At 36.1% G+C, this 11047-nt stretch overlaps 1 protein-coding gene across 2 annotated transcripts in view; it reads right to left on the bottom strand.

Annotated features, from left to right (window-relative positions):
- Positions 1 to 1726: 1726 nt before the first annotated feature.
- bahd1 (bromo adjacent homology domain containing 1) overlaps positions 1727 to 11047 on the bottom strand; it is a 31066-nt gene continuing 21745 nt past the window's right edge. For both annotated transcript variants that reach the window (XM_055053346.1, XM_055053347.1), the window contains exons 3-7: positions 7587 to 7978; positions 6784 to 6943; positions 6625 to 6704; positions 6370 to 6461; positions 1727 to 5873 (exon numbers count right to left, since the gene is read on the bottom strand). In XM_055053346.1, coding sequence (XP_054909321.1) covers positions 5681 to 5873; positions 6370 to 6461; positions 6625 to 6704; positions 6784 to 6943; positions 7587 to 7978 — 917 coding nt within the window. In that variant the 3' untranslated portion in view covers positions 1727 to 5680. The remainder of the gene's footprint in view (positions 5874 to 6369; positions 6462 to 6624; positions 6705 to 6783; positions 6944 to 7586; positions 7979 to 11047) is intronic.

The raw sequence follows: 11047 nt of genomic DNA, 5'->3' as shown, positions 1-11047 counted from the left end.
ATATAAACCAGTGACAAAATCTATAAAGTAAAAAAAATATGTGGACAGCATCCATAGCGCGACAACACAAATATTGTTCTTCAAACACTTTTTAGCGAACATTAAGAAATGACTTATTTAAAATAAGTTGCTAAATATTGCTATCATACTTATAAGTTAATTTTGACTTATTTCAAGTACTAAGATGTTTGTCTTAGAAATACTTGGTAAGATTTTGTATTTTTGCAGTGTAAGGGCACTTTAACATTCCTGCAAACTGAAAAAATTTTATAACCAAATAAACACAAGAAAAACAACAAGAATCCATCAGGTGATGAAGAAAAGACTAGGTCTACTAAAAGAAAAGCCTTCACTAACCTAACATGAAATATTAATATTCTAATAAGAAGAAACGTAATAAAATAATGCAATAAGGTCTCCTGGAGTGAAGTTCTTAGGGTTAGGGTAGAAAACTCATTAAATGCATGTCATAGAAAAACTCTGGAAACTGATATACACTGATAATCAAAGCAGCCGATGCTCTGAAGAGACTCTCTCTGCCTCTCATCCCAAACACTTACATCATTTTGTCACCACTTGTAAACTTCAGAGTCTGATTGAACAGCACCTGAAGCTTCGTACATTATCACAAAACTTTGATTATCGACTGATGCCTCATTGTTTACTTTTCAAGATGCTCTACCTCTCGTCTTTGCTGCTTTGAGTTAGAACTGCTAACGGCTCACAGCCACTGAGTGTGGGGGATGGTTGACTAGTTGGTTGGATGGTTTGTTGTTTAGTTTGTTAGTAGGTTGGTAGGAGGGTTGGTTGGTTGGTTGGTCAGTTGATTGATTGGTTGGATGGTTTGTTGGTTAGTGATTTGGTGGGTTGGATTGTTGGTTGGTTTTTGTCTAGTTTCTAGTACAAACTAGAGTGGGAGGGGGGGTTGGATGGATCGATGGTTGGTTGGTGAGTTAGTAGGTTGCTTAATTAGTTGGTGGATTGGTTGGTTGGTTAGTTGGTAGGTTGATTGGTAGGCGGGTCTGTTGGTTAGTAGGTGGTTTCGTTGGTTATTTGTAGTGCTGTAGGTTGTTTGTTGGTTAGTTAGTTAGTATGTGAGTTGGTTGTTTGGTAGGCTGGGTGGTTCTTAGGTAGGTAGATAGGTAGGTAGGTGGGTTAGTTGCTGCTTTGAGTTAACACTTGTAATGCCTTCCAGCCAGCTGCATCTGAGCTGTGTGAAGGTTTCCTGCTGCTTAAGCTCATCAAGTAGCAAGAAGAAATGCGTTTTGCAGCAAAAATCATTGTAAATAGAAATATCCACTGCATTTCAATCAGAGCTGAACTTTGAGTGGGCCACCATCAAAGTCATTCTGCTCTGTTTGTGCTGATATAAATATGCTTTTTATATTTCTCTAAACATGCTGATGTTTGCAAATACCTCAGTAAATTTCAAATAAGATAAAACTAATAAGTAACTTTTCATACAGATGTATAAGCTTGTTCTAAGTCAATAATTCTATAGTTTTTTTATTGGGTCATTTCACTAGAAAACATTTTTTATATTTTAGAAGAAAAACATCTACCATTGGATGTCCTTTCTGTAGCTATTTTAAAAATGATTGACTTAATAAAAGCTTTCTTATTCCAAATGTATTGTTGAGCTTCTTTAAATCTGTCCGATAGCGCCCTCATGTGGACAATATAGATTACTGCAGCTGAAGACAACCACGAAGAAAAATATCAAATGCAATGTTTTAACTCATATATTATTTATTACAATATCTTATATCTAATGTTACAGAAGTTCATTTGAATCCATACAAATAATCTGTGGTGTGATTAATATTTCCAAGATATTTTCATGCAAAGAATACAAAGGAAGATCCACACAAGGACAAACATTCAGGTATTTCTACACCTGGGAATGAGTTAAACTCTCTTCTATTTATTTGGTGCAAACATTTCTTTGATTCAAGATCAGACCAGCGTCTTTCAACAAACAAAGAAGGCATTTGGGAAACTACTCAGACGACACGTCCTTCTCCTCAGTAAACTCCTGGAATAGGAACAGTTAATGGAAACAGGCACAGAGAGCCAAGAAAGACAGAAAATCTCTCATAATCCCTTATTACAGATTATCTGAGCCCGCTTTGTGTCGTTTTGCTGAGTTAACATTTTTAAAAATATGAATAATGGAAGAAAAAAAAGGTTAAAACACAAGTTTAGCAGCAACTTAAAGGTGAAATATGGATTCTTACGCCGCCTTATTTCCCCTTTAGGTCATTACTATGGCAACACACGCTTACAATTTTACATGGGAAGATTTTATAGAGACCACTTCAGTTTTCAGTGTAAATAATTTTAAATTCAGGAGAAAACTAAGCTGTGTTTATGTAAAAAGAAGCAGAGTTACCTGCTGCAGGTAAGCTACTGACCCGCCATGCTCTCTCAGCAGAACCCCACTTCCAAAAATCTGAAGTTGAAATTGGCGTCTGATTAAATGAATGAATAAACATGAGTGTTGACAGGAGGAAGGGTCTTAGAAAACGATTAAATGCAGTGAAACCATTTTATACCATCAGTATAAAGTGTTAAATTAACTTTTTGTTTGTTTAATAATTTGCTGAGATGCATCTCCGTTTTGCAGTGCCATTAAACTTTAACAAAGTTCTTATTTCATTTCTAAATCATAAATGCTCTTTAAGGACCAGTTGTGACAGATTATACCAATATAAAACCCATTAACAAACAGCTAAAATATTAATGAATAGCTTTAAGAACTTCTTGAAATTAAATATTCTTTAACATCTTTTCACTTTGATCAGTCCATTCAGGATTTTCAGATTGTTTTTGTAATTATTTGTAACTGAAAATCACAAATTTTGCAATATTTGCGCTTATGAATGATGTTAAAAGTGACTTTTTGTTAATCAGCGCAATAAGCATGAACCACAACTTGACATCAAGTAAAGCTGAGGCAGCAGTGCCGTAAAAGTAAGAAATACTGCCACCTAGTGAGAGTTAGCATCACTCAAACTAAATGTTTCTAAACATTTTTGTGGAAAATTTACTGCCTATTTATTAGCAACACCAGAAATGCACGCAACTTCCAAAACTTTTGTTTTGAGACTCATTTTCACTCTAAATCATGTTTAGAGTCGAGTTATTAAAAACTGCTTTGGTTTAGACTCCAGTCCAAATATTTTAGGACAGTTGAAATAAGACAAAACTAACTTACATGTAACTTTTTAGCAAGATGAAGGAGCTTGTTTTCAGTCAGTGATGCATTGATGTTGGGGGGGAAGTACGAGTTCAAATGGTAGAGGCGTTACCTAGCAACCCCAGCAGAGTCCTACCTGTTACCTAGCAACCCGGTTCCAGTCCTGCTGGCAGATTATTTTACTTATCAGAGTAAATGTTGTGTTATAAGTGAAATAATCTGGCAGTGGAACTGGTGCTTTTCCATCTATATTTGGAGTTATTTACTTAAAACCTGCTGCTACATCTTCCTGAAAAGTTACTTGAAAGTTAGTTTCCTTGAAATTAGACAAAACTAAGACAGTTACGCTTCAAACTAGACCAAAATACTTGGTAAGATTTTGTGTTTTTGCAGTGCGGCAGAGGTAAAAAGTCATCAATGTTAGAAATGAGCTTTACAGGCTTCACAACCCAGATGAAGATGAGCTCGTCTTTCTCAGCGAAAGGCTGGGAATAAGGCAGCGGGCTGCAGGATGCAGGAAAACAATAAGGTGGGTTTAAAATCATCGTAGCATTCAGGTGAAGAGGAAAAGCGTTTCTTCTGCGACACTTAAAGGAGAACAAAACTAAAGTACATTTTGGTCCTGCAGATTCATCTTCTGACTTTAACATTTCAACAAAAAAAATCCTTACTGGCTCATTTTGCAACTCAAACTATGAAAGCCGTATCATCTAAAAGTCTAAAAGAAGTTAGATTTTTGCCGCACAGAAATAAATACACGCGTTAAATTTGTCTCCATCACAAATCTCAATGCGACACAGAAAATATCAGGCAGAAATGGCTGAACGACAATCGGCATTCAGTGAAATACCTCATTGTGGATATGATGGAAAAAACTTTCCTAGTTCAGGTTTTGTTTTCATTTCTACTTTATATTTGTTGTTGAAAACTCAGGTGAGTTCAGGTTACATCCACACCAACAGCTTCCTAATAAAACTGAATTTCTCTCATTTTCAGGCAAAATTATTTGGTTAATTTTTAATTAGTAAAGACAAACACCAATTGGAAAACTTTTTGTGGAAACTTTTTAAATTAAACTCTGTTGACTGATGAAGTTAAAGTTGATGTTTTTCTGGAAATAAGTGCTTCACTTTGCGTCCATTGGTGTTCAGACTTTGTGCTGCTGTCCAAATTCAATAAATACATAAAAAATTTTTACTTATTTGTGTAGATTGGAGATACAAAGTACCATAAAAACATGAGATTGCAACATTATTATTAAATCATGTTGCATACAAGCAGTTGTTTTTGCTTGATTTGTTGTGTAGTTAATGTTTATAGATAAATAAATCAAATTTATACTGTAAAGATTTATATATTTATTCAGTAAAATTAAAATGTTTAGTCTACATGATTGCATTTTCAATAAAAACAGCCACATCGCCCTCCCTCATTGTTTATTTCCAGCTCATCAAAATTTTTTAAATGTAAATATGTAAATGATAAGAGCTTGATTATATATGTTTTATATATTAGAACTGGAACTTTTATAGAAAATGTAATTTTTTAATGTAATTTTTTATGTTTACATATTTTACAATATGCAAAAGTTTGTTTAAAAAAGGCTATTAAAAATATATAAAATGGAGGATAATAAGTCCATCTATAAGCAATTAAGTGTCACTCATCAATCAATCAATTAATTGAAACTTTAGTTTGATTAATTAGAAAAGAAAATGAAGGTTATAGATATTTTTTATATTGTGGGAAGCATTACAGAGGAGACTAGAGATGTGGAGTTGTGCATAAAGTTTTGCTGATGTTTGATTTATTTTGTGCCGTTAATCTCTGTTATGACTTTGAAAATCTTTTTTATTCAGTTTTTCTCACTAAATTTGCATCAGGAGGTTAATATGTGCTAAATCAGCAGATTTATTTCAATGAAACTGTTTTTGTGGATGCGTCCCGATCTGAAAACAACAACTCTACTGTGACGTCCGACTATAGCAGCAAGTTTTAACTCTGCAAGTTGACTGCCAGCCGTTCAAAGCTAAATAATTAGCTATAACTCAAAGCAGATTTTTAAGACAAACCAGTTAAATTCACTCTTGGATTCTGTGATATTTAGCATATTCAAATCAGAGGGAAATCAGATGAGATGTGGTAAAAATGATCAAAGCTGTCTGACATCCGTCAGGCAGACGGCTGCAAAACTCCCATCAGCTGCAGATCTGTCAAACGTCACATTTCTCAAATCTACAGCAGCGATTTTTTTTTTATAGCAGAGTAACTTCCATGTTCTTCAGACAGCTGCTACATCACCACAGGCCCTTCACACCGCTATATAACTCTGATGCATCACGTCAGATGACTGCCGAGCAAAATGCATGGAGTTCAAACATAAACAGTTCAAAGCTATTTAAATTCCCCACAAGAAGTCGATTAAAACTCATGGAGGATGACAGAAAGGTCACATGATCCGCTCCTCTGCAGCGCCGCGTCCTACTGCAGGTTCTTCAGGAGGCGTCCGTAGCGGAAGTCGTAGACGTGTCGGCAGAACAGAACCAGCTCTGGGTCGACGTCATCGGGCACACAGTGGTGGGTGGGCATGGCGTTGCTAAGAACGGGCGGCACAACGAGGGAGGTGGCGCAGTCGCGGACGCCCTCCCTGCGGCGCTTTACCAAGGCACAAAATCTGCACACAACAAACCCAGGAAGGTTTCAGTGCACTGCAAAAACACACAATGTTACGTAGTTTCTACTTAGTTTAGAAATTAACTAGAAAGTAAGTTTAGTTTCTACTTGAAAAACTAATTTCTAAACTAGTTTCTAGCTTGAAACTTGGTAGGAAATAGTTTCTAGTTAGTATAGAAACTAAATAGAAAGCTTTGTTTCTCGTTGAAAAACAAAATAAATTTGTAATCCAGTTTCTAGTCTCTGAACTACTTTATAGAAACTAATTTGGAAACTCTTATTCACGGTTTCTGTTGTTTTTTATTTTGTGGCGAAACTTTAAACTGCTGCTGCGCAAATTACTCAGCAGGCTGTTGCTAGGTAACCACCAGTTACTCTACAAGCTGTTGCTAGGTAACCACCAGTAAAACTGTTATTGCGCTTCAGAAAATGTTATTTTTTTTAATCAGCAGAGTGTCTGAAATAAAAAACAAAATAAACAAACATGCCCTTCTTACCGACAATACTGGGCCAATGTTAGGACATAGCATTTGTCTTCAATGCAGGCCACACTGTTGACATCCTGGTGACGGGATGCAAAGATCTCATTCTGCAGAGAGACGCCCAGTTAGCACAAAAGAAGGAAAGTCCAGCTTTTCCTTTTAGTGGCCACATTCTGCATGTTTCTCGACTGCCACAGTTTCTCCTTCTGCCAGGCTCATTTTAGCTGCTAGGTTTTATTTACTGTAATTGTAAACATGGCGGCCGTTTACCTCACAGTGCAAGGTGGGGTTGCGCCCTCCCTGCGTGTGTTCTGGACGATAATACCAAAACAAACTCATCATCAGCTCTCCTGAGGAAACACAAGCGTTCATACTGGTCAGTTCTCCCTCACCAGTTCAGCTTCCTTCACCTGTGTGATGGTGACGTACCTGACTCCGGCTCCTCCCACAGCGCAGACACCTTGGCCACGTAAGGCAGAGACTTCTTTCTGGGCCCAGACTTCAGCAGAACAGTGTCTCTGACGTGAATCTCGTCGTCGTCCCTGCAGATTCCCTCAAAGCACTTCCTCAACACCGGAGCCTCTTCTCCCTGAAAACAGCGGGAGCAGAAAATACCCGGGAACAAAAACACAGTGAGAACTCACAGACAAGCTGCTGGTGACGCATCGAGTGTGTTAGAAATTTCTTGTGTCTTTTAAAAGGAACATTCGGAAAAACAAACTGTTTATTTAGAGAGGAACTATTTACATTTTGCACATATTTTTAATTTTATTTGGATCTCAGCTGCTTCTCTAAACAGCACTTAGAAAAATCCATTTTATGGCAATAAATGGATGTTTTTTGGTGCCATTTCAAAAACCTTCTGATTGTTGAGTCACATTCCACAGGCGCTGCGTTGTTACCTAGCAACCCCAGAAACCCAGGCCTGTTACCTAGCAACCCAACTGGGACCCCAGCATGTTTGTTCAGCTGGTTTTGCCGCTGCATGCACTGTACAATGGCTGCTGGAAAAGACAAAGTCTTTTGTTGCTGACTTGCATCCTAAGATATTTGCAAGAGAAACTAAACCATAAATACTTGGTGAGGTTTTGTGTTTTGCAGTGTTTGAGTGGATTCAAAACTTATCCGACTTATTTCACCAACATTTTTCCTTCAACTGGAAGAAAGAAAGTGAATTTGAATCTAATAGAGAATGTTTGAAAGATGCTTTTGGCAAGACTGTCTCTACTTACAACAACAAAAACCTCCTTCTCAAAGGGCTGGCCCAGCGACCTCCAGCCGTTGGTGGATTTTTGCCGGCTGTTCTTCGGCTGCTTGGGAACCGTCTGCCCTCCAACCGAGGCGGCGCTGAGCCTCTGGTTCTTGTCCCGGGTCAGAGGCAGGCCGCCGCGGGCTCCGGACCTCGAGCCGCCGCTGGGCGGCTTGGCGCTCTGCGGACACTCCTTCGCCACCTGCAGCGGCGGCTGGGGTCGGCTGGGGTCGGAGGGCGCCGTCTGGACGTGGGCCACCGATTGGCCGGCTGGAGGCACAGTGGGAACGGGGCAGCCGGTCAGGACTCTGGGGCTGGGACACACGGGGATGAAGGACGGGCCGCAGTGATCGCCGAGGCTCGGCGAGTATTCTTCTGCAGGGAGGAGCAGGAAATGATTAATCGTCACCTACAAACTAGCAGTAGCACTACTTTAACATATTTTTACTTGAAAGTAAAATCCAGCCGTCCAAGAAATTACTAGAGTAAAACAGTATTTGGTAAAAAAGTCTAGTCAAGTAACTAATCAAATTATAATCTCATATTTAAACATTTCATAATCAGATGAACCAAAATATGAAGCTAAGTTGAATTTTTTAAGGACGAATATGACAATAATTCAAATAAAAATAACAAAATCAGGCAAAAGAAAATGTTTCCAAATCAGTTTGTTTTAAAATAAAACTTATGAAACTTAACAAAAAACTGCAGGTGCATGTCCGTGTCTCGTGGATTATAGGCTAAGATCTCTTTATTTTTCATTCAGTGGAAAGAAAATTCAGAAATTTTACTCAAATAAGAGTAGAAATACTTTATTATAAAATGACTCAAGTAAAAGTAAAAAGGACAGCATGGAAAAAAATACTCATAAAAGAAAATTGAAAAAAAAAAGTAGCTGTCCAAGAAATTACTCAATAGGGACAAAGCATTTGGTAAAAAAGAAAACTGATCAAAACAATCATTTAATATTTAAATGATTCCTGATTTAGCCACAGTTTTCACTCCACGCCGGTTGTTTTATTATCATTATTATTATTATTATTATTATTATCATTATTATCATTATTATCATTATCATTATTATTATCATTATTATTATATTATTATTATTATTATCATTATTATTATTATTATCATTATTATTATTATCATTATTATCATTATTATTATCATTATCATCATCATCATTATTATCATTATCATTATCATTATTATTATTATTATTATCATTATTATTATCATTATCATTCTCATTATTATTGTTATTATCATTATTATCATTATCATTATTATTATCATTATTATTATCATTATTATTATCATTATTATTATTATTATTATCATTATTATTATCATTATCATTATTATTATTATTATCATTTATTATTATTATTATTATTATTATATCATTATTATCATTATCATTATTATTATTATTATTATTATCATTATTATATTATTATCATTATCATTATTATTATCATTATTATTATTATTATTATTATTATTATTATTATTATTATTATTATTATTATTATTATTATTATTATCATTATTATTATCATTATCATTATTATTATCATTGTTATTATCATTATTATCATTATCATTCTCATTATTATTGTTATTATCATTATCATTATCATTATTATTATCATTATTTTTATTATTATTAACCAGCTTTGAGACACAATAGTCAGTTCCTCAACATGTCGTTGCTAGGCGACCATAGAAAGAGCCAGTTGGTCGATTCCACCGACTTTGCTTCGCTTAGCGGTGAGACGTTGAGAGGCTGATTCTTTTCCTGCATCCCCCAGAATGCCATGCGGTTCTGGATCTGGGTTCGGTAAAATGACTGAACATTCGATCAAACATAGCATTGATTGATATCGATCACGTCTATATGTCATTATTGTTTTATTGCCCAGCCCTAATTAATCATGATGAATGGATTTTTAAGATAATCTTCAACCAAATTTAGTAATCGATTAATTGTTAACTGGGGAATATAAACTGCTGTAAAAACAACACTCAGAGCAGCAATTAAGCCAAAACTGTACAAATCCTTACATTTTGCATTTATTTATAGATAAATAATTATGTTCTACCCAGAAGAAAAGCTGTTTTTTCAGGATAAATGTTCAATATTTGCATTTATTCATGCAAAGTGTCCAGAGGTGCCACAAAACTGACAGGAAAGTTACAGAGACACAAACTAAATCTGTAAAACAGATTTAGTTTCTCCCAGAAAAGTTAGAATAAGAGGCGGTAAAGTGACACCGCGGTGTGGGTGGACCTCCGTGTCAGAAAACGAGAAGAAAATGAACTACTAATGACATTTAAATAATGTCTCCTTTTCTATTTTTGTGCCCCAGTGTGACAGTAAGCCAACAGACTCGACAGCGTGAAAATCTGCAGCGTAAAACTCAGGCATCATTACCTTTATTATTGCTCACACCTGTTCTTTCCAGTGTTTAAGCCTCTCATGAGAACAGGGCCAGAGATTTCCACTGAGATTAAAGTCGGGCCCTGCTGTAGACGACAGCACCGGCGTTCACACACCGAGCCACAAAACGTGACAAACGACTTCAGTGTTCAGAGGAAATAACCCTGTTTTTTTGGTTTTTTTAAAATGGAGGTCACATTTAGGTGCATTGAAAACTCAAATGTTCACGTATCCATCCACCGTTTCTGATCTGACTAATTTCTCGACTCGAGCTCTTTCAGTCGTTTCACTGGGTTTCGGTTCAGTCTGCAGCCACATGCATTCAATATGAGACAAAAGAGGTCCTGCCCTGTTCTGATATATTTTTTTTTTGTGTCTTTTCTCTCTCTCTCTCACCAACTTCCCAGTTGACTGACATTCTATAATGGGTCAGATAAGGCAGCTATTCTTAGCGCACTGCACCGCTTTGACTACCCAAACAGGAAATGCATTCAAAGAAACCTTGCAATTAAAACATGCAACACAAAAGCACGATCCAACTGCGATGGGAATGTTTTCTAAATGACTACTGCTCGCTTTTAAGAGCTTTTAAAGCACTTAAACTGACTTTATAGCCTGAATTTTTATAAATTATAAATAACCAGTGAAGTTTAAGTTGTCAAATGTGGAATAATGGCACCGAATTAAAGAGATAAAAACCCACAGAAACATCATGACATGAGCTGCAGCACCTTTCTACCTCAGAGATGATTTCAGTTTCACTAATTTACATTTGCCACCATGAATCAAAATGTCCAACCACAACCAAAGTGCTTAAAAAATATTGTTAAAACAATATTTCAGAGGTAGATAAGGAATAAGGGAGTGAGGAGTTTAATTTGTAAATATTTAATCAGTGTGTCCTCTCCTAAATCTGTGGTAAACATAATGTGTCTTAAATGCAAAATATCAGAAAAAGTTTTTTTCTGCAAGTGTAAAACAATAAAACACGAGGAATG

The sequence above is a fragment of the Poeciliopsis prolifica genome, unplaced genomic scaffold, assembly GCF_027474105.1.
Source record: "Poeciliopsis prolifica strain line A6 unplaced genomic scaffold, Auburn_PproV2 SCAFFOLD037, whole genome shotgun sequence".
Classification (NCBI taxonomy): domain Eukaryota; kingdom Metazoa; phylum Chordata; class Actinopteri; order Cyprinodontiformes; family Poeciliidae; genus Poeciliopsis; species Poeciliopsis prolifica.
The sequence above is the reverse complement of the archived record's forward strand: the minus strand, read 5'-3'. Positions and strand labels throughout refer to the sequence as shown.